The sequence below is a fragment of the Saccopteryx bilineata genome, chromosome 2, assembly GCF_036850765.1.
Source record: "Saccopteryx bilineata isolate mSacBil1 chromosome 2, mSacBil1_pri_phased_curated, whole genome shotgun sequence".
Lineage (NCBI taxonomy): Eukaryota > Metazoa > Chordata > Mammalia > Chiroptera > Emballonuridae > Saccopteryx > Saccopteryx bilineata.
The window spans coordinates 316,152,348-316,176,205 of record NC_089491.1 but is presented as its reverse complement, the minus strand read 5'-3'; the positions used below and the strand labels follow the sequence as shown (position 1 = coordinate 316,176,205).

At 42.6% G+C, this 23,858-nt stretch overlaps 1 protein-coding gene across 1 annotated transcript in view; it reads right to left on the bottom strand.

Annotated features, from left to right (window-relative positions):
- The window catches only part of PGLYRP3 (peptidoglycan recognition protein 3), a 28,868-nt gene extending 5,475 nt beyond the window's left edge, over positions 1-23,393 (bottom strand). Inside the window, 7 exon segments of the mRNA XM_066254517.1 lie at positions 7,895-7,922; positions 7,924-8,048; positions 9,552-9,670; positions 20,108-20,174; positions 20,177-20,308; positions 21,210-21,316; positions 23,332-23,393. Coding sequence (XP_066110614.1) covers positions 7,895-7,922; positions 7,924-8,048; positions 9,552-9,670; positions 20,108-20,174; positions 20,177-20,308; positions 21,210-21,316; positions 23,332-23,393 — 640 coding nt within the window.
- Between the last annotated feature and the right edge of the window lie 465 nt (positions 23,394-23,858).

Genomic DNA, 23,858 nt, shown 5'->3' with positions numbered 1-23,858 from the left:
TTGATCCCTCCTCTGTTGCAATTCTGTTCCTCAGTTAACATTGTTCATAGGATTCCTCAAATGAGTGAGGTCATATGATATTTTTCTTTCTCTGCCCAGCTTATTTCACTTAACATAATAGTTTCCAGGTCACAAAAGGTAAAATTTCCTTCTTTTTCATGGCCCCATAGTATTCCATTGTGTATATGTACCATAGTTTTTTAATCCACTTCTCCACTGACGGACACTTGGGCTGTTTCCAGATCTTTGCTATTGTGAACAATGCTGCCATAAACATGGGGCTGCATTTCTTCTTTTGAATCAGTGATATGGTGTTCTTGGGATATATTCCTAAAAGTGAGATGGCTAGGTCAAAAGGCAGTACCATATTTAATTTTTTGAGGAGTCTCCATACTGTTTTCCAAAGTGCCTGCACCAGTCTGCATTCCCACCAGCAATGCAGGAGGATTCCCTTTCCTCCACATCCTCACCAGCACTTATTCTGTGTTGTTTTGTTAATGAGCACCATTCTGACAGGGGTGAGGAGGTATCTCATTGTGGTTTTAATTTGCACTTCTCAAATGATTAGTGATGTTGAACATTTTCCCATCTATCTATTGGCCACCTGTATATCCTCTTTGTAGAAGTGTCTATTCATTTCTTTTGCCTATTTTTTATTGGATTGCTTATCTTCCTGGTGTTGAGTTTTACAAGTTCTTTATAAGTTTTGGTTATTAACCTTTATCAAATATATTGTCAAATATGTTCTCCCATTGTGTGGTTTGTCTTTTTAGTCTGTTCATATTGTCTTTAGCTGTGCGAAAGCTAAAGACAGTTAGTGTGATATAATCCCATTTGTTTATACTGTCTTTTATTTCACTTGCCAGTGGAGATGAATCAGCAAATATATTGCTGCAAGAGATGTTGGAGAGCTTATTGCCTATGTTCTCCTCTAAGATGCTTATGGTTTCATGACTTACATTTATGTCTTTTACCCATTTTGAGTTTATTTTTGTGAATGGTGTAAGTTAGTGCTCTACTTTCATTTTTTGCAGGTAACTGTCCAATTTTTCCAACATCATTTGTTAAAGAGGCTGTCTTTACTCCATTGTATGTTCTTACCTCCTTTGTCAAATATCAATTATCCATAAAGGTGTGGATTTATTTCTGAGTTCTCTATTCTGTTCCATTGATCTGTATACCTGTTCTTATGCCAGTACCAGGCTGTTTTGAGTACAATGGTCTTGTAGTATATTTTGATATCAGAAAGTGTGATACTTCCCACTTTATTCTTTTTTTTTTTTCAGGATTGCTGAGGCTATTCATGTTCTTTTTTGGTTCCATATAAATTTTTGGGACATGTGTTCTATATTTTTGAAGTATGTCATTAGTATTTTAATAGGTATTGCATTGGATTTATAAATTGATTTGGGTAATATAGACATTTTAATGATGTTTATTCTTCTTACCCATGAGCATGGTATATGCTTCCACTTGTTTGTATCTTTCTTGATTTCTTTTATCAATGCTTTATAATTTTCCAAGTACAAGTCTTTAATATCCTTGGTTAAATTTACTCCTAGGTACTTTATTTTTTTGTTGCAATAGTGAAGGAGATTGTTTCCTTAATTTCTCTTTCTGACAGTTCACTGTTGGTATATAAAATGCCTCTGATTTCTGAGTATTAATTTTATATCCTGCTACCTTACTGAATTTATTTATCAGGTCCAGTAGTTTTTACTGCAACTTTAGGATTTTCTATGTACAGTCTCATATTATCAGCAAATAATGATAGTTTTACTTCTTCTTTTCCAATTTGGATGCCTTTTATTTCTTCTTCTTGTCTGATTGCTGTGGCTAGGACTTCCAGAACTATGTTGAATAAGAGTGGTGAAAGGGGGCACCCCTGCCTTGTTCCTGATCTTAAGGGGATTGCTTTTAATTTTTGCCCATTGATTATGATACTGATGTAGGTTTGTCATAGATGGCCTAGTTGAGGTATGTTCCATGTATTCCCACTTTGCTGAGAGTTTTGATCATGAATGGGTGCTGGATTTTATCAGGTGCTTTTTCTGCATCTATTAATATTATCATGTGGTTTTTCTCCTTCCTTTTGTTTATGTGATGAATCACAATGACTGATTTGTGAATGTTGTACCAGCCTTGCCTCCCCAGAATAAATCTCACTTGATCATGATGTATGATTTTTTTCATGTATTGCTGGATTCGGTTTCCTAATATTTTGTTGAAATTTTAGCATCTAAATTAATCAGGGACATTGGCCTATAATTTTCTTTCTTTGTGTTGTCTTTGCCTGGTTTTGGAATCAGAATTATGCTCACCTCATAAAAGGAGCTTGGCAGTCTTCCATCCTCTTGAATTTTTTAAAATAACTTGAGAAGAATAGGAGTTAGTTCTTTGAGGATTTGGTAGAATTCGGCTGTGAAGCCATCTGGCCCAGGGCTTTTGTTTGTTGGGAATTTTTTGATAAGTGTTTCAATCTCATTTGTTGTAATTGGTCTGTTTAGGTTTTCTGACTCTTCCAGATTGATTTTTGGAAGATTATATGTTTCAAGGAATTTGTCCATTTCATCTAGGTTGTCTAATTTTGGGGCATACACCTCTTCAAAAGTATTATCTTACAATCCCCTGTATTTCTGTTGTGTCAGTTGTTATTTCTCCACTCTCATTTCTAATTTTATTTATTTGAGTCCTCTTTTTTTCTTGGTGAGTCTGGTTAAAGGCTCATCAATCTTATTTACCTTTTCAAAGAACCAGCTCTTGGTTTCATTGATCCTCTGTATTGTATTCTTAGCTTCTATGTCAGGGGTCTCAAACTCGCGGCCCGCGGGCCACATGCAGCCCACCGAACAATTTTGTGCAGCCCGCAGACTAATCCACGAAGTTCAAAATATTTTGGATAAAATTAAGTAAGCCTAGGGGCTTACTTGTATTTTTCATTTCTCTAGCATCCTAGCTAGATATTAGCTTAGTTAACAGCAGTTGTGATGCGAACTACAGTTTCTGGTCGTTTTGTGACACTGAGTAAACTGAATGTACAATTGTGCTTGTTGTACTGATTTTTTTTTGTTTTCAACTGCAGTGAGAAAAGTGTTGCATAACAGTTGCCTTTTGTAGACCTAGTGCGGCCCGCCGAAGGGCTGTGATCTTGCTCTGCGGCCCACATGCTGAGTTGAGTTTGAGACCCCTGTTCTATGTCATTTATTTCCACTCTGATCTCTATTATTTCTTTCCTTCTACTACCTCTGGGCTTTACTTGCTGTTCTTTTTCTAGTTCTTTTAGATGAAGGGTTAAGTTATTTATTTGAGCTTTTCTAGCTTCTTAAGGTATGCCTGTAATGCTATGAACTTCCCTCTCAGAACTGCTTTTGCTGTGTCCCATAAATTTTGAGTTGTTGTATGCTCATTATCATTCATTTCTAGGAATATTTTTATTTCTCCTTTGACCTCATTGTTAACCCATTCGTTATTTAATAACATGCTATTTAGTTTGCAAGTGTTTGAGTATTTTTCAGTTTTTCTGTTGAGTTTGATTTCTAGTTTCATGCCATTGTGAACCGAGAAGATGCTTGATATGATTTCAATCTTCTTAAATTTGTTGAGATCTCTTTTGTGCCCTAACATGTGGTCTATCCTAGAGAATGTACCATAAACACTTGAAAAGAATGTATATTCTGCTGATTTAGAGTGAAAGGTTCTGAAGATATTTATTAAATCCAGTTGATCTAGTGTGTCCTTTAAGTCTGCTGTTTCTTTGTTAATTTTCTTTCTTGAGAATCTAACTAGTGATGTTAATGGAGTATTGAAATCTCCTACTATTGTAGTATTGCTATTGATCTCACCCTTTATGTCCATCAAAGTCTTTTTTATATATTTAGGCTCCTATATTAGGTGCGTAGATATTTATAATGGTTATATCTTCCTGTTGGATTGCTCCCTTTATCATTATGTGGTGACCTTCTTTATCTCTTACTATAGCCTTTGTTTTAAAGTCTATTTTGTCTGATATAAGTATTGCTACCCCAGCTTTTTTTTTTCATTTTCATTTGCATGAAATATTTTTTTCCAACCTTTTACTTTCAGTCTATGTGTATCTTTTGTTTTGAGGTGGGTCTCTTATAGACAGCATATGTATGGGTCCTCTTTTCTTATCCACACAGCTACCCTATGTCTTTTGATTAGATCATTTAATCTATTTATATTTAAGGTTATTATTGATATGTAGTTTTTTATTGCCATTTTATTCTTTGAAGCTACATTTCTCTTTTACTATATTCTTTTCCCTCTTTGTTTTGTTTACAACAGGCCCCTTAACATTTCTTATAGTATTGGTTTGGTTGTAATGAATTCCTTGAGTTTTTTCTTTTTTTCTGGGAAGCTTTTTATTTCTCCTTCAATTTTAAATGATAGCCTTGCTGGATAAAGAAGTCTTGGTTGTAGGCTCTTGTTCTGCATTACTTTGAATATTTCTTGCCATTCCCTTCTGGCTCAAGTGTTACTGTTGAGAAGTCAGATGTCATTTTATGGGGGTTCCTTTGTAGGTGATTGACTTTTTTCCTTGTAGCTCTTAGTATTTTATCTCTTAGCTTTGGTATTTTAAATTTTTTTATTTATTCATTTTATAGAGAAGAGAGAGAGAAAGAGAAAGAAAGGGGGAGGAGCAGGAAGCATCAACTCCCATATGTGCCTTGATCAGACAAATGCAGGGTTTTGAACAGGCAACCTGAATGTTCCAGGTCAATGATTTATCCACTGTGCCACCACAGGTCAGGCTAGCTTTGGTATTTTAATTATGATGTGTCTTCATGTAGATTTCTTTGGGTTTCTCTTTAATGGAATTCTCTGTGCTTCTTGCACTTGTGTGATTTTTTCCTGCATCAATTTAGGGAAGTTTTCAGCTGTGATTTCTTCAAAAAGGCTCTTTATCCCTTGTTGTTTCTCTTCTTCTTTAGGAACCCCTATGATGCAGATGTTGTTTCTCTTTAGGTTGTCACAGAGGTCTCTTAGAGTTTCCTCAGACTCTGCTTCTGTGTTTTTGTTTATCTTGTCTTCTAAATCACTGATTCTATCCTCTGCTTCATCCATTCTGCTTTTAATTGCTTCTAGTGTAGTCTTCATTTCTAATATTGTATTTATCATTTCAGACTAGTTCTTTTTTAATATTTCAATGTCCCTTTTGATGCTTTTAAACTCTTTATTTAGATGCTCATTGTGTCCATTCATTGTTGCTTTAAGATCTTTGAGCATTCTAATAATCATTATTTTAAACTCTTTATCCTGTAGTTTGGTAATTTCCATCTCACTCAGTTCTTTTTCTGGGGGTTTCTCTTGTTGATTCATTTGGATTGCACTTCTCTGTCTTCTCTTTTTGTCTGTGTATACACTCCTCATTTGGGTGTGTTGTTTGTGAAGCTAGCTAAGTCTAGGGTTGGTATTGTCTTCCTCCAATTTTCAGTTGTGTTATTTCTAGGTCTTCTTGGGTTGGCATCAGCTGTTGTTTGTAATCCACTGTGGGCTACTTTTCTGCTATCACTGTTCTTTTTGCTGTTTGTGTCAGGGTTTTCTATGTCTTAGCTGGATCAGGTGTGAGGAGCCCATCATTAAGCTTCCACTCTAACAAGGGTTGTAAGGTCCTGAACTGGTGCTTTCTATATCTGGCCACTGAATGTGCCTGCCCTGGACCTCCCTGTCTGAGGCCTGGCACAGATCAGTGGGGTCACTGCCTATGACTGGCTCTTATTAACCTTTTTTGGAGCTACAGGCGATCCAGATCTTGTGGCTATCTTTGCTGGGTCCAGGTACCATTGTAAATATCAGTTGCATTCCTAGGCTTGCTCTTATCTACTCTTGGCCTGGGGGAAGTTCCTTTAAAATTTCAAGTTTCCCTGAGATCTTGCCTCTTATTGCTGGTTATTTGTTAGGCTCAGTACTGTAATTCAGTGATTAGGTACAGTATTGGATGTGGCCCACACCTTAGCCTCAGGTGTCATTCTATCCAGACTTTTTATTTATTTTATTTTGTTTTGTTTTGTTTTCAGTATTCAGTAGGGTGTAGTCACAGGGTCCAGTGTGTGTGGCCCTTGTATTACCATGGTGTGGTCTTCCCACTGGCCACCACCACTGTTTCTTTCTGGGGCATTTGGGCTCAGGTGCTGCTGGTGCCAGCCTGCCTCTGCAGCCGCTGCAGCCTCTGCTGCCCTGGGTGGGCTCGTGCACACCCTTGTGCCCATTTGGACCACTTCCATGGCTGCCCCAGCCTCCACTGCAGCTGAGGGCCGGCCTGCACTTTGGGCAAGTTTGCTGAGGGGCTTGGGTCTCTGCAGCATCTGCTGCGGCTTTCACCCCCATGGGTGGATCAGCGCACACCCTCTAAGATCACTTCTGGGGCTTCCTTGACTTCTGCTTCTGCCAAAGGGTGGTCCACATTGCCAGGGGTCTGCACATTGGCTCAGACTTCCTCATCAGCTGCCATGGGAGGACCCATGCACATTCACTCAGACCACCCCGGAGGTCACCAGGCTTCTGCTGCTGCTGAGGGTGTGCCTGTGCCACAGGAAGGTTTGTGAGCCAGCTCAGACCTCCTCAGTGGCTGCTGTGATTTCCATCTTCACTGGCAGGCTTGCATGCACCCACGTGGACCCCTCCACTGTCATTCAGGCCTCTTCATTTGCCAAGGGTGGGCCTACACAGCAAGCAGGACTGTGTGTGAGCCCGGATCTCTGCTGCAGCAGCCATGGTTCCTGCCTCTGTGGGCTGGCCTGCGCACTTGCTTGGACTGCCCTGGCCTCCACAGTCATGCCCTGCCACCTCCAGCCCACCTGCCCTCTGCGAGCACTCAGCAGCATTGGTGGTGGTATAGCTTAGACCTCTGCACTCCCTATTTGTGTCCCTAATGTGCTGCCTGTCTCTAAGTGCTTTTGTTCTAACTGGGGCAGGTGAGCCTTCAGTAGACAGGGTAATTTCTTCCCTTTGCTGGTGATGCTGATGCTGTTCCCAGGAAAAATGTTCACTTTAGATTTGGGGGGTGACTCATCCCAGGGTTTAGGGTTTTCATCCTTCAAAGTGTCTCCCCTGTGCCTTTGAGACCACTCTCTCGCCTGGAAACTCCAGTCCTCCAAGTTATCTCCGCTCCTGGAGCTCTGGGAAAGTGGCTGTGAGCTAGGCCATCCGTGCAGTCCCCTTAATATGGAGCCTGGGCCCAAGAGTTCTGCCTCCTTCTCTCAAACAGTATCAAGGCTCTTTTCTCAGCCAAATATAGTCCACAAGCCCCTTCCAGGCTCCAGGCCTCTAGGCTGTGGTTCTGGTTTTGGGACTGAGGACCCACAACTCGCTAGGCAACCCTTCCCATCATGAGAGTCCCTCCCGGCCACCACTCACTCCCGGGAGTGGGGCAGCCCTTTCTGCATCTCTGCCTTTTCAACCAGCCTCAGTGTGGGTTCTCTGGTGGTCCTTGGCTGTAGAATCCTCTTAGTTTAGTCCAAAGTTGGTCTTTCACAATGAGTGTTCTCATATTTAAGTTGTAATCCATCATGGTTCTGGAAAGTGGGAGTTGGAATATCCCCCTACTCTGTGGCCATCTTGTCTCTCCTAAGCTCTCTCTGTTTTGTTTGCAGCTATATCCTCAGTACTTGGAAGAGTGCCTAGTATTCAGTAAATATCTGTTGATGGAGTGAAAATGTATGTACACACATATTTATGTCAAGAATAGCTCCATGGCTATATTCCAGTGAGAAGGAGAGGTCAGGAAGGTACCATCTCAGAATTATCTGGTCTCAGCATGAGGTGTTCTTAGTCTAAGAAGCCAACGAACACCAATAGGATTAAAAACAACAACAACAACAACTAATGGTTGGGAGTCACTGGGAGGAGGGTGAGGTGTGACCGAGGACCTTACCTCTCCTGGGCACAACTGGCTGCTGCTGATGGCCAGGCATGCCTCTCTTTCAAGAGAGGTGGCTGAATATACCTGGGGGACAGGTGACACTTCTGGATGACATAGAAGATCAGGTCCTCTGCAGCTGATAAGGCAGCCAGGCTGGGACTGCTGCCTGAAAGAGAATGACATGGAACACCAAACTGTCAGCAAGAAAGTGCAACCTGCTCTAGCCCTGGAGGGAGAATAAGGGGACCACCAGAACCTGAATAACTGTTGAGTGGGAAGAGAGGAAGCTGGTCCAGTAACAAAGAAAGGAGCTGAGGAGACAAGGAATGAGTTAGACAGAGTTATTGGAGGCCAAGTTGGTGACCTTGGTCAGCACCAAATTAAGACTTTTTATTCCCTCCATCTCCAGGAGAGAAGAGCTGAGAGGTAATCAAAGCTGCATGCAGCCTGACTAGGTGGTGGCGCAGTGGATAGAGTGTCAGACTGGGATGCAGAAGGACCCAGGTTTTGAGACTCCAAGGTCGCCAGCTTGAGCGCAGGCTCATCTGTTTTGAGCAAAAGCTCACCAGCTTGGACCCAAGGTCGCTAGCTTGAGCAAGGAGTTACTTTGTCTGCTGAAGGCCCACGGTCAAGGCACATATGAGAAAGCAATCAATAAACAACTAAGGTGCCGCAATGTGCAACGAAAAACTAATAATTGATGCTTCTCATCTCTCCGTTTCTGTCTGTCTGTCCCTGTCTATCCCTCTCTCTGACTCTCTCTGTCTCTGTAAAAAAAAAAGAAAAAAGAAAGAAAGAAAGAAAGAAAGAAAGAAAGAAAGAAAGAAAGAAAGAAAGAAAGAAAGAAAGAAAGAAAGAAAGAAAGAAAGAAAGAAAGAAAGAAAGAAAGAAAGAAGGAAAGGAAAAGCTGCATGCAAAGGGAGGCTCACCTGACCAAGTCAGGTACACCCCAGCATGGAGACAAGGGTGACAATACTTACTCAGTGGCTCCCACAATCAGGCATGAGGCAAGTGCTCTTTTCATCCATTAACTCATAAAATTCTCACAGAAAACCTGAGATAAATGCTGTCACTAACCCCGGTCAGCAGACAGGGATCCTGGCAGGTGCCAGTTATTATTTATCTAGTAGGTCTGCACTCCACACTGCCCCGTGCTCTGTCTGGTTTTTCAAGGGGCTAAAAACCTGCAAAGAACACTTCTCAGATTTCCTTGCCTGCTGGCTTCTGGTGGGGTCCTCCCAATTGGAGACACTGGAGGAAGAGAGAAGCCATGCTTTTCTGCCTCTGCCAGGTGCAGGCTCAGTGTCACACAACTTCAGACTCAGGAAATGATCCAGCAGAACTGTGAGCTCAGCCAGTGTCAGTGGTGGCTTCAGCGGTCTCACGGGAGTGCAGACCAGAGAAGAGGAGGAGGACAAGAAGGATGCCATGTCATAGAATCTAAGTGAGGAAAGAACTTCACTAGAGTATGAAGTAGGCTTGAAGGAGAGGAGTGTGGGGAGCATTTGAGATCTTGATCTCCAGCGTTTGTGGTCAGTTTGACTCAAATAAATTCTATACAAATTTAAAAAAAGAAAGAAAAAGAAAGGAGAGGAGTGTGGAGACGAGGGAAAAAGGGAAAAGCGTATAGACAACTCTCTGGCAGAAGGTCAGAGGGGATGACCATTACCTTCTTTGGTGCCAAAGAAGGCGAGGCCCAGGGACATGTTGTTGTAGTTCTGGGTGTGCAGACCTTGAACGTTCCAGCTGACACTTTCGTACACCCTGCCATCATCCCCAGCCAGGAAGCTGCCAGGCGAGGAAACTTGGATTGAATGGCAAATCCCTGCCACAGGAAACCTCTCACCCATCCTCAGGAGGGAAAGGGTACTGTGCTCCAGTGAATTATCAGTGAGCGGGAAGGGGGAGAGATAACTCATTTCAGACTTCCCAGGCTTCTTCCAATTCTGTTGTGATTTTGCTTCCATGTGTTTCCCAGAAACTCACTTTAAAAATACTCATTTGGTTCAAAGTAGAATTTGAATGGATGACTCTCAAGGACCCTAGGACATTAGTTTAACACTTTTCAAGGGCATGAGAATTTATTCATCAAGTTTTTAATTATGGGATCAAGCATTTGAGCATTTGAAATAACTGGGATTCAGGAATTCCTTCATATTGACCTTTTTTTCAGTTCCTCCTTAGGAGTTACTGTAAGCTCTTCTTTGTCACAAAAACTTGTTTAGACTGTTCTTTTTTCAATCTATTTTTTAAAACAAATCTATCTATTTTTTTGTTTTACCTCCTCCTGCTTCTTTATAATTTCTCATCCTTTACTTTCTAACCAGTCTTCAGAATTCATGTTGTCACACGTGCCATATTCAGCTCTTAAGAGGCCATGAGCTTCCACAGCAAACTGAACATGGAAGGAACACTTCCTGAGGTCCCTGAAGACCCAAATTATATTGGGCTGACTTGCTACCCTGCGCTGACATCAGCCTGTGGTCCGGGATCCTCAGCACGCCAGCATGTCCCTGCCTTTGCTCCCTGCACATTCAGGAGGTTCCTCTGTCTCAGCAGCACCTTTGGTCAGTCCAATGTGAACAGTCCCTCATGGCTACCATCAGCTGCATTGTGCAAATGGGAGGTTGTTAAACTGTCACTGCAAAAACCTAACTTAAGCCCTGGCAGGTTGCTCAGTGGATAGAGTTTTGGTCCTGCATGCGGACATCCCGGGTTTGATCCCTGGTCAGGGCGCACATGAGAGGCTACCATCTGATTCTCTCTCTCTCTCTCCTTCTCTTCCTTCTCTCCCTCTTTTCCTCCTGTAGCCAGTGGCTTGATTAGTTTGAGCGTTTTCCCCAAACACTGGGGATAGCTTGGTTGACTTTAACATCGGCCCCAGACAAGGGTTGCTGGGTAGATCCCAGTTGGGGCTCATGCGGGAGTCTGTTTCTCTGTCTTCTCTCCTCTCTCTTTAAACAAAAAAAAAAAAAAAAAACTTAAAGATGCAATGACTGAAATCCCCTAGAAATACTATGGCAGAAGGGAGCGACACACCAGGGACCACAGCTGAGCTGCAGTGAATCCAGCATCCACAGAGGGTGGGCAGAAAATCCACCCCAACCTGGACTCCGGGGCTACAGAAGTGGCCTCCAGCTGCTCTTACTTATTTACACCTAAAAGTAAATAAGAAGACACAGATTATGCCTTCCAAAATGGCTAATTCAGAAATCATTTACATTTGTCTTTAGAAATCAGGGAGGAAAGCCCTATTTCTATACTGTCTCTCTCCTTATGTAAATATATATGTATATATTTATATATCCTCATTCTTGAAGGGAAAACAAGGGGTCTGGTCCTCCACTGATAATCCTTGGTGTGGATACTCAACCTCCATGTCTCAGCCTTGGTTTAACTTGGGGATCTCCTCCCTCCATCCCCAACACCACTCCTCTTCTGGAATCCTGATCTCAGTGTGACATGGCCCCTCAGGGTACCAGCTGGGGACTGGACTGCTTCTCCGGGTAAAAGCCTGTGTGTGGAAATGCAGCAGCTGCTGGACTAGCGGGCAGTCTCGAAACAGCTCTGGGTTCACTCCTCAATTATATGACTTTGAGCAAATTCTCTAGCTTCCCCAGACCACAGCGTTTTCACCTAAGAAACAGGTGGTGAGGTACCTGAAGATGGCAGCGGAGTAGGCTGACGCACAGACTCCCAGCTCTCACCACCAAATTGGAATACAAATCAATTAGGAAAAATCAGTGTGAAAAACCAACTCCAGACTAAAATAACAGCTCTCAAAAACCAAAAAGCAAAGAAGAAGCCACAACAAACCTGGTAGAGAGCGCTTGAATCTCCCCTGCTTACAGGAATGGGGGGGGTGAGGCTGAGAGCTTAGAGGGGATCTCACTCCAGGGAAAAGAGCAGAAAATACTGCTCACAGCCACTTGCCTGGTGTAAGCCAGTATCCAGGGCCACTATCACAGCCACCTGGCCCATGCAGGTTCTCATTGGATTCAGACACTTGGTAAAGAAACAATGGAGAGAGATTGTGGATTGCCTGCTCACCACTGTGAGGGGCCATTTTTTGCTGTTTCTTTTCCTGAGAAGAGGTTTCCCCCTACCTGTCTGCTCATCTGCCAGTGCAAGAATCTATTAAACAGGAATGGCACAACGCTTTTCAGCTCCACGGTTTCTCTACTGTATGCCCAAATCCATTGTGGACCTGCCTGGCCTCGGCCACTGGCATTACAATGTCTCAGTTCTCTGATTGGTAGTGGAGCTGTAGTTAGAGCCCACTCCTGCCTATCTTGGCTTAAGACTTGACAACACACTTAGCCTGTGCAGCTTCAACTCTTTAGGAAATGAACCCAGTATCCTTAGCTGCCACTAGAAACTTGTCCTAACCCAAAGAATTCCCCCAAATCCATGACATGATAAGGCTAACACGCACCTGCAAAAAAAAAAAAAAAAAAAAAGAATCAATGGAGCCAAAAACTGATGGGCCATCATCTTTAATTCTAGCTTGCACCCAGCAGGCAAGTAAAAATACACACTGGGCTCCAAAACCCACTCACATTCAGTGCTCACAAAGCTACTGACTTATCCAAGTTTCCTAGAATCAAAGGTTTCTAGCTCACCAGACTTATTCACCTATGTTCCCCATCTCCTTTCTTCTCCCTGCACAAACTCTGCACAAACTGGCCTCTCACTCAGCACTCCACCATCTTGGCTGCTTCTCCTGGCCTCCTCCACATGGCCTTTCTCTGCTCTCCTCTCTACTCTCTCCTCTAATGATAATCTCAAGATCCAAGAGAGCAAGCTCCCGTTCTGCCCCCATTTTATAATGTAGAAATCCAGACCTTTAATCCAATATACAAAATAGGAAAGTATCTAATACAAAGTCACTTATCTGAGGCATGATGGGATTGTACCACCCCACATTAAAAAGGGTGGGAGCCTGACCAGGCGGTGGTGCAGTGGATAGAGCATCAGACTGGGACACAGAGGACCCAGGTTCAAGACTCCGAGGTTGCCAGCTTGAGCGCGGGCTCATCTGGTTTGAGCAAAAGCCCACCAGCTTGAACCCAAGGTCGCTGGATCCAACAAGGGGCTACTTGGTCTGCTGAAGGCCCACGGTTAAGGCACATATGAGAAATCAATCAATGAAGAACTAAGGTGTTGCAATGTGCAATGAAAAACTAATGATTGATGCTTCTCATCTCTCTCTGTTCCTGTCTGTCTGTCCCTGTCTATCCCTCTCTCTGACTCACTCTCTGTCTCTGTAAAAAATAAATAAATAAAAATTTTAAAAAAAATTTAAAAAGAAGGGTGGGAAAGGCGTAGTCCTAAAACCAAGCCCCAGGCTACAAGGATCCTGCCTTCCCACAGCCTGCCCCCAACACACATTAATATCACCTGGGCAATGGCTTCTGTGTGGGCAGCACCATCTTTAACAAAGTGAGCATAATATATTTTATCTGCCCAACATCTGGCGACCAGGGAGCAAGGTGTGTTAAAAAGACCAGCTTATCTCCCAAGTGGAAAGCAGAGAGGGAGGCACAGACTGTGAGGAGCAAAGGAATGCAGGAGATGACCTAAAAAAGCTGACCCATCCGTGCTGGAGGTGGCCATAGCTGGGGGAGGTACTGATCCTTCCACAAAACAGTACTGAATTGCTTCCAGATCAGAGATCTCCACACATCTCTCCAGCTCCAATCAGCACAGCAAGACACAGCTGAAAACAAGAAGTGGGGAGGAGGGATAGTAACTCAGGTCTCCATGGAGATCTGAGATACAACTCCCCCTACTGAAGCTGAGAAAACACCCTGCCCCCAGAGATTAGTTGGTGGAAGAGACCCTCAGAGTCTCAGGTTCCACCCATTGCATTCCTGGATACAGTTTCAAGGAAGCCCCCTGCTGAGATCAGTAAACAAGACTATCACCTGTTAAGAAAACAAACAAATCAAGACTTCAAAGCTGCCAAAATCTGAAAGTGGATTACAAATAATAGCTGATACCAACACAAGAAGACCTAGAAATAACACAACTGAAAACTGGAGGCAGACAGCACCAAGCCTAGACTCAACCAGCTCTACAAAAAAAACACCCAAAAACAGATAATGAGGAGACAAAGAAGTGCAATCCAAATGAATCCACAAGAGAAACCTTCAGGAGATGAACTGAGTGATATGGAAATAATCAAACTTCCAGATGTGGAGTTCAAAATAATGATTGTAAGGATGCTTAGGGATCTTAGAACAACAATGGATGGTCATTATGAACACCTAAATAAAGAAATAGCAAGTATAAAAAAGGATATTGAAATGTTAAAAAAGAATCAGTCGAAGATGACAAATACAATATCAGAAATAAAGACCACAATGGAAGGAATTAAAAACAAGGTGGAGCTGAGGATCGAATCAGCAAGTTGGAGGACAACTTGATTGAAGGCAAGAAAGCAGAGAAGAAAAAAGAAAAGAGACTCAAAAAGTCTGAGGAAACTCTTAGAGAGCTCTGTGACAACATAAAGAGAAATAACATCTGCATCATAGGGGTTCCTGAAGAAGAAGAGAAAGAACAAGGGACAGAGACTTTGTTCAATCATATCATAGCTGAAAACTTCCCTAAATTAATGCAGGAGAAACTCTCACAAGTTCAAGAAACACAGAGAACTCCATTAAAGAGAAACCCAAAGAAACCTACACCAAGACACATCATAATTAAAATACCAAAGCTAAGTGATAAAGAGAAAATATTAAAAGCTGAAAAAGAGGCCCTGGCCGGTTGGCTCAGCGGAAGAGCGTTGGCCTGGCGTGCGGGGGACCCGGGTTCGATTCCCGGCCAGGGCACATAAGAGAAGCACCCATTTGCTTCTCCACCTCCACCCCCTCCTTCCTCTCTGTCTCTCTCTTCCCCTCCCGCAGCCAAGGCTCCATTGGAGCAAAGATGGCCTGGGCACTGGGGATGGCTCCTTGGCCTCTGCCCCAGGCGCTAGAGTGGCCTGAGTCATGGCAGAGCGACACCCCAGAGGGGCAGAGCATCGCCCCCTGGCTGGCAGAGCATCGCCCCTGGTGGGCGTGCCGGGTAGATCCCGGTCTGGCGCATGCGGGAGTCTGTCTGACTGTCTCTCCCCGTTTCCAGCTTCAGAAAAATACAAAAAAATTAAAAATTAAAAAAAAAAAAGCTGAAAAAGAATAAAAAGCTATCACCTATAAAGGAGCCTCCATAAGGATGACATTCGACTTCTCAACAGAAACATTTGAGGCCAGAAGGGAATGGCAAGAAATATTCAAAGTAATGCAGAACAAGAGCCTACAACCAAGACTACTTTATCCAGCAAGGCTATCATTTAAAATCGAAGGAGAAATAAAAAGCTTTCCAGACAAAGAACAACTCAAGGAATTCATTACAACCAAACCAATGCTTCAGGAAATGTTAAGGGGCCTGTTGTAAACAGATCAAAGTGGGAAAAGAATATAGCAAAAAAAAAAAAAAAAAAAAAAAAAAAAAATATATATATATATATATATATATATATATATATACAGCTTTAAAGAATAAAATGGCAATAAACAACTACATATCAATAATAACCTTAAAACTGCCTGGCCTGTGGTGGTGCAGTGAATAAAGCGTCGACCTAGGAAATGCTGAGGTCGCCGGTTCAAAAAAAAACCCTGGGCTTGCCTGGTCAAGGCACATGTGGGAGTTGATGCTTCCAGCTCCTCCCCCCTTCTCTCTCTCTGTCTCTCTCTCCTCTCTCTGTTTCTCTCTCTCTCTCCTCTCTAAAAATGAATAAATAAAATTTTTTAAAAATTTTAAAAAAAAATAATAATAATAATAACCTTAAATGTAAATGGATTAAATGATCCAATCAAAAGACATAGGGTAGCTGCATGGATAAGAAAACAGGACCCGTACATATGCTGTCTACAAGAGACACACCTTAGAAAAAAAGATGCACTTAGATTGAAGGTAAAAGGATGAAAGAAACCATTTCATGAAAATGAAAATGAAAAAAAAGCTGGGGTAGCAATACTTATACCAGACAAAATGGACTTTAAAACAAAAGATATAGTAAGAGATAAAGAAGGCCACTACATAATAATAAAGGGAGCAATCCAACAGGAAGATATAACTATTATAAATATCTATGCACCTAATATAGGAGCACCTAAATATATAAAGTAGAATTTGATGGATTTAAAGGGCGAGATCAACAGCAATACTATAATAGTAGGGGATTTCAATACCTCACTAACATCACTAGATAGATCCTCAAGAAATAAAATTAACAAAGAAACAGCAGACTTATTGGACACAGTAGATCAACTCGATTTAATAGATATCTTCAGAACCTTTCACCCTAAAGCAGCAGAATATACATTCTTTTCAAGCGCTCATGGTACATTCTCTAGGATAGACCACATGTTAGGGCACAAAAGTGGCCTCAACAAATTTAAGAAGATTGAAATTATATCAAGCACTTTATCCAATCACAACAGCATGAAACTAGAAATAAACCACAATAGAAAAGCTCAAAAATTCTCAAACACATGGAAACTAAATAGCAGGTTGTTAAATAACGAATGGATTAAGAATGAGATAAAAGGAGAAATAAAAATATTCCTAGAAACGAATGACAATGAGCATACACCAACTAAAAATTTATGGGACACAGCAAAAGCAGTACTGAGAGGGAAGTTCATAGCACTACAGGCACACTTTAAGAAGCTAGAAAAAGTTCAAATAAACAACTTAACCCTGCATCTAAAAGAACTAGAAAAAGAACAGCAAGTAAAACCCAAATGTAGTAAAAGGAAGGAAATAATAAAAATCAGAGCAGAAATAAATGACACAGAGACTAAAGAAACAATACAGACGATCAATGAAACTAGGAGCTGGTTCTTTGAAAAGGTAAACAAGATCAATGAACCTTTAACTAGACTCACCAAGAAAAAGAGAGAGAGGACTCAAATAAATAAAATTAGAAATGAGAGTGGAGAAATAACAACTGACACAACAGAAATACAAAATATTGTAAGAAAATACTATGAAGAACTGTATGCCAAAAAACTAGACAATCTAGATGAAATGGACAAATTCCTTGAAACATACAATCTTCCAAAAATCAATCTAGAAGAATCAGAAAACCAAAACAGACCGATTACACCAAATGAGATCAAAACAGTTATCAAAAAACTCCCAACAAAGAAAAGTCCGGGGCCTGATGGCTTCATACCTGAATTCTACCAAATATTCAAAGAAGAACTAACTCTTATCCTTCTCAAACTATTTCAAAAAATTCAAGAGGAAGGAAGACGTCCAAGCTCCTTTTATGAGGCGAGCATAATTCTGATTCCAAAACCAGGCAAAGACAATACAAAGAAAGAAAATTATAGGCCAATATCTCTGATAAATATAGATGCTAAAATCTCAACAAAATATTAGCAAACCAGATCCAACAATATATAGAAAAAATCATACACCATGATCAAGTGGGATTTATTCTGGGGAAGCAAGGCTGGTAAAATATTTGTAAATCAATCAATGTGATTCATCATATAAACAAAAAGAAGGAGAAAAACCACATGATAATTTCAATAGATGCAGAAAAAGCACTTGATAAAATCCAGCACCCATTCATAATCAAAACTCTCAGTAAAGTAGGAATACAGGGAACATACCTCAACATGATAAAAGCATCTATGAGAAACCCACAGCCAACATCATACTCAATGGGCACAAATTAAAAGCAATCCCCTTAAGATCAGGAACAAGGCAGGGGTGCCCCCTTTTACCACTCTTATTCAACATGGACCTGGAAGTCCTAGGCACAGCAATCAGATAAGAAGAAGAAATAAAAGGCATTCAAGTTGGAAAAGAAGAAGTAAAACTATCATTATTTGCAGATGATATAATATTGTATTTGGAAAACGTTAAAGTCTCAGTCAAAAAACTACTGGACCTGATAAATGAATTCAGCAAAGTGGCAGGATATAAAATCAATACTCAGAAATCAGAGGCATTTTTATACACCAACAATGAACAGTCAGAAAGAGAAATTAAGGAAGCAATCCCCTTCACTATTACAACCAAAAAAATAAAGTACCTAGGAGTAAAGTTAACCAAGGATATTAAAGATTTGTACTCAGTAAATTATAAAGCATTGATAAAAGAAATCAAGGAAAATACAAACAAGTGGAAGCATATACCATGCTCATGGGTAAGAAGAATAAACATCATTAAAATGTCTATATTATCCAAAGCAATCTATAAATTCAATGCAATACCAATTAAAATACCAATGACATACTTCAAAGATATAGATCACATATTCCAAAAATTTATATGGAACCAAAAAAGAACACGAATAGCCTCAGAAATCTTAAAAAAGAAGAATAAAGTGGGAGGTATCACACTTCCTGATATCAAGTTATACTACAAGGCCATTGTACTCAAAACAGCCTGGTACTGGCATAAGAACAGGCATATAGATCAATGGAACAGAACAGGGAACCCAGAAATAAACCCACAGCTCTATGGACAACTGATATTTGACAAAGGAGGTAAGGAAATACAATGGAGTAAAGACAGCCTCTTTAACAAATGGTGTTGGGAAAATTGGACAGCTACCTGCAAAAAAATGAAACTAGATCACCAGCTTACACCACTCACAAAAATAAACTGAAAATGGAAAAAAGACTTAAATGTAAGCCGTGAGACCATAATCATCTTAGAAAAAACATAGGCAGTAAGCTCTCTGACATCTCTAGGAGCAATATATTTGCTGATTTATCTCCATGGGGAAGTGAAATAAAAGACAGGATAAACAAATGGGACTATATCAAACTAAAAAGCTTTTGCACAGCTAAAGACAATAAGAACAGAATACAAAGACAAACTACACACACAATGGGAGAACATATTTGACAATACGTCTGATAAGGGGGTTAATAACCAAAATTTATAAAGAACTTGTAAATCTCAACACCAGGAAGACAAACAATCCAATCCAAAAATGGGAAAAAGAGATGAATAGACACTTCTCCAAAGAGGACATACAGATGGCCAATAGGCATATGGAAAAATGCTCAACATCACTAATCATTAGAGAAATGCAAATTAAAACCACAATGAGATATCACCTCACACCAGCCAGAATGGCACTCATCAACAAAACAACACAGAATAAGTGCTGGGGAGGATGTGGAGAAAAGGGAACCCTCCTGCACTACTGGTGGGAATGCAGACTGGTGCAGCCTCTGTGGAAAACAGTATGGAGATTCCTCAAAAAACTGAAAATCGAACTGCCTTTTGACCCAGCTATCCCACTTTTAGGAATATACCCCAAGGACACCATAGAACGGCTCCAAAAGGAGAAATGCACCCCCATGTTTGTGGCAGCATTGTTCACAATAGCAAAGATCTGGAAACAGCCCAAGTGTCCATCAGAGGACGAGTGGATTAAAAAGCTTTGGTACATATATACTATGGAATACTACTCAGCCATAAGAAATGATGACATCAGATCATTTACAATAACATGGATGGACCTTGATAACATTATACGGAGTAAAATAAGTAAATCAGAAAAAACTAAGAACTATATGAATCCATACATAGATGGGACATAAAAATGAGACTCAGAGACATGAACAAGAATGTGATGGTACCGGGGGTGGAGGGGTGGGGGAGGGGGGGAGGGGGCGAGGAAGGAGAGAGGGAGTGGGGGGAGGGGAGAGGCACAAAGAAAACCAGATAGAAGGTGACAGAAGACAATTTGACTTTGGGTGAGGGGTATACAGCATAATCAAATGTCAAAATAACCTGGAGATGTTTTCTCTCAACGTATGTACCCTGATTTATCAATGTCACCGCATTAAATTAAAAAAAAAAGAAACGGGGGCAATGTCTCTCCTGCCTGTTGCTGAGAGTGGCTGGCTGGGCCCCTTGAGCGATACTTGTGAAGACTTTGTAGACTAACTTTCTGGAAGCTGCAAGGGGGCAGCTGTGGTTCCTATCCAATCTTCCTTGCTTCCTTCCAGAAGCTCCCAGAGTCCAAGACCACATCTGAATAAATGGCTCCAGGCCTCCCTCCTAATGACTCTGGGAGGATTTTGATTTTGTTTGTTTGTTTTAGCAATTTGTACTTATTATCTAAAAGCAATGTGAATGGGAAAACAGAGAAAGGCTGGCGGGAGGCCCCCTTAGAGGAGAGACTTGAATGTGGGCTTGTACTTTTAGGCCACATCGCACCAGCCTCTGGTGTAGACAGAACAGGCCTGAAGGCCCTGCAGTGTCTGGTGCAAATGCTCTGCTCCTGGCACTCCGTCCCCGTGAGATGCTCCGTGATGACATAGGCCACAGGCGGGCTCAGCTGGGCCCTGCAGGTCAGTGATCATGACCCCCACTCCATGTGGGAGACAATGGTGGGGGTACCTGCAGGGGGGACCAAAGGATGACACACAGCAGCTCCTACCCACTTCCCACCGTGGCAGGCCGCCCACAGCACCTTCACTCTCCCACAGCAGGGCCTCTCTCGCCCTGAGACTGAGCTTCCCTCTCCTAAAGAACCTCACAAGGGCATCTTAGGGTGCACTGTGCTCACTAGCATTTGCCCCAGGTCTCTGAGTGGATCTTGTCTGGCCCTCCCCTCACAAAGGTGACTCTCGGAGAAAGTGCTGCCAGTCTCCTCAAACTAGGGCCTCCCGGGTCCAGAGCCCATAGGAAGTCCCATGAGCCTCAGGTACTTCCCTCTCTCTCTTTCAGATGAAAAGTCACTGTGGGCAGGGCTGGGAGAGCTGCACAAGGACAATTTAAGTTTTAAAAATTTGGCTCTCAAAAGAAATTTCAATCATTGTAGTGTTGATATTTGGCTCAGTTTACTAATGAGTTTGCCGACCACTGGCCTAGAACAGATGACCTTGTCACTGCCACAGTGTGGCCTGTTTCTCTGTCTGTGAGACAAGGTCAGAAATGATCTCCACCAAGGCTGAGATTCCGCCCTTTTGTAAAATCACTAGGAACATATACATGAGCATGACACTGAGGATGAGGTGTGCTGGGCAGGCTGGAGAGAGTGAGGACTATGAGGACTAGAGGGACAGGGTGCCTCCACCCTCCTACTGAGAGCTAGGAACCGTGGCCTTGTCTTTTCTCCTCAGGCCTTCTCTCCTTCCGGGACCTCACCTTTGTCTGAGGGCTCAAGATAAATACATGACACCCTTTGGCAATTGTCCCTCTTAGGATTCTACCCCACGCCACCCCACCCCCAGCATAGTGAAGTCCTGAGAAACAGCCTGGCCACCCAGGAAGCACAGCCAACCCCTTACCACCTCACCATTGCGCCCCTTGTGAATGGGCTGTTGGATGCCAACAAACAGCTTCATGAGGCACTCTGACACTCCTCTGGCTTGGGTTTCATTCCAGGACCACCAAGAGGAACCCCTACAAAAGAACGTTGTGCATCAGAGTCCCAGGGAGGAGGGCTGAGCAGGGAGTGGGGTCCGATGGGGGCAGTGGCTCTGACCTTGGTCTCCCCCAGCCTGCATGGTCTAGACCTGCATCTCTGCTCCCAGCCTGAATGCAGCATCTGCTTTTACACTGTATTGACTGAGTTTTCCACTAGGGCAGCCCCACTTACCCGGGCAGGGGTTGTGAGGGCTGAGGGCCATAAAGTTGGATGGGAAAAGGAAGAAAGAGTATTCCTATTTCAGGAGATGGTGAGGTTTGTCTATTACTTTTTTTAACTAAAAAAAAAACAAACTCAAAAACATTACACTTGTGTGCTGGTCCTCAGAGGACTCCTGGACCATCCAAAGGCACGGGCTCCACATCCCCAGCCCCCAGTCCACAGCCACTCAGCCTGACCGAGTCCCCTGGCTTTCTCTAGGAAACAGGGCAGAGATGTGTCTGGCCTCACTCTGCCTCTGCCTCTCACAACTGCCCCAATGAGGCCTTCATGTTCCCACCTTCCCCCAAGCTTCCCTTCATACAGGGGCTCTTCAGTCTCTCTGTCCCCTTCTCTTCTCTAAGCAGCTCTCCCAGCTCACCTGCTTACTTATTAACAAACCAGAATGTCAAATGCCAAAATGGTCTTTATCATTTTGCGCTAACACATACATGTATTGATCCAGACAAGATTCTTTAAATATAGAAATGTTCTGTCGTGTGACCCCCTTCACAAACTAAATGTTTTAGATAAGGTTAATTGAGGATTAGTCACTACAAACATGCCTCATCCCCTCTGCCTGTCCTGTCCCTAAGGTCATAGGAGCAGTACAACCAGCAATGTCATCAACATCACCTCCCACAGGCCAGCTCTGAAGGTTACAAAGTATTTTCAAGGGCACTATCAGATATGTGGCTTAAAACAACTTTATAAGATAAGCAAAGCAAATTATCTACTCTACACAGATGAGAAACTAAGGCTCACAGAGGCTAAGTTACTTGTCTTAAGACGACATAGGTTTTAAGCTGTAGACTTGGATTCTCTAACCCAAGATGCCTGTCCCCAGAGCCATGTTCATAGCCACTATATCCTGCGGCCTCCCCAAAGTTGTCAGATGACCTAGATCCCTGGTCGGCAAACTGCGGCACGCGAGCCACATGAGGCTTTTTGGCCCCTTGAGTGTGGCTCTTCCACAAAATACCACATGCGGGTGCTACCTCGCTAAAGAATGTACCTACCTATATAGTTTAAGTTTTAAAAATTTGGTTCTCAAAAGAAATTTCAATCATTGTACTATTGATATTTGGCTCTGTTGACTAATGAGTTTGCCGACCGCTGACCTAGAACAGATGACCTTGTCACTGCCACAGTGTGGCCTGTTTCTCTGTCCATGAGACAAGGTCAGAAATGGTCTCCACCAAGGCTGAGATTCCACCCTTTTGTAAAATCACCAGAAACATATACATGAGTATGACACTGAGGATGAGGTGTGCTGGGCAGGCTGGAGAGAGTGAGGACTATGAGGACTAGAGACTGTCTTAGCAGGGGAGGGACCAGAGCTGCACTCTGAAGGGCAACACAGGCCTGGTCGGAGGAGTGATTAACCTGTGGAGGACAATTCACATGTGAAACCAGGCTGGGGCTGATGCCAAAAGCACTTCTGACCCAATGAAAGAAAACTTCCCCCAGACCTTGAGACCCAGCACCAAGAAGACAAGCAGCCACCACAACATCCTCACGTGGTCCCAGCACACCAATGAGAAGAGAGTGGACCACAACCCTGGGAGAGACAGTGACGGTTAATTCAACTGTGCTCACTCCTCAAATGGGGTACGCCACTACATGGTGCCCTGTCTGTCTCCCGGCCAAACTGTGGGCTTCCTCAAGGCCGGCACCTGGCCAGGTTTTTTATGGCCCCCAACGCAGGGCCTGACCCTCGCAGACATTCAGTAAAGAGGAGGACACCAGCACCTCTGTCTGGCCGCCGCCCTTGCACACCACCTATTATTACCTGGTAGCTCCTGGCACCTCAGAGGAGCACAGTGCCTCATCTGAGGCCTTCCGGTATGACATATTCTAAAATCCTTTAGTAGCTGTTATAAATAAAACCTGTGGAGATATTTTCACATCTAGTGCTATAATTTTATATTAATCCTTTAAAAATTCCTGTAAGAGCCTGATAAGGCAGTGGCGCAGTGGATAGAGTGTCAGACTGGGATGCGGAGGACCCAGTTTCGAGACCCCAAGGTCACCAGCTTGAGTGTAGGCTCATCTGGCTTGAGCAAAAAACTCACCAGCTTGGACTCAAGGTCGCTGGCTTGAGCAAGGGGTTACTCGGTCTGCTGAAGGCCCACTGTCAAGGCACATATGAGAAAGCAATCAATGAACAACTAAAGTGTCGCAACAAAAAACTGATGATTGATGCTTCTCATCTCTCTTCGTTCCTCTGTCCATCTCTATCTATCCCTCTCTCTGACTCTCTCTCTGTCTCTGAAAAAAAAAATCCTGTAAGATAGTCTTAATCCCACTTTTATAAGT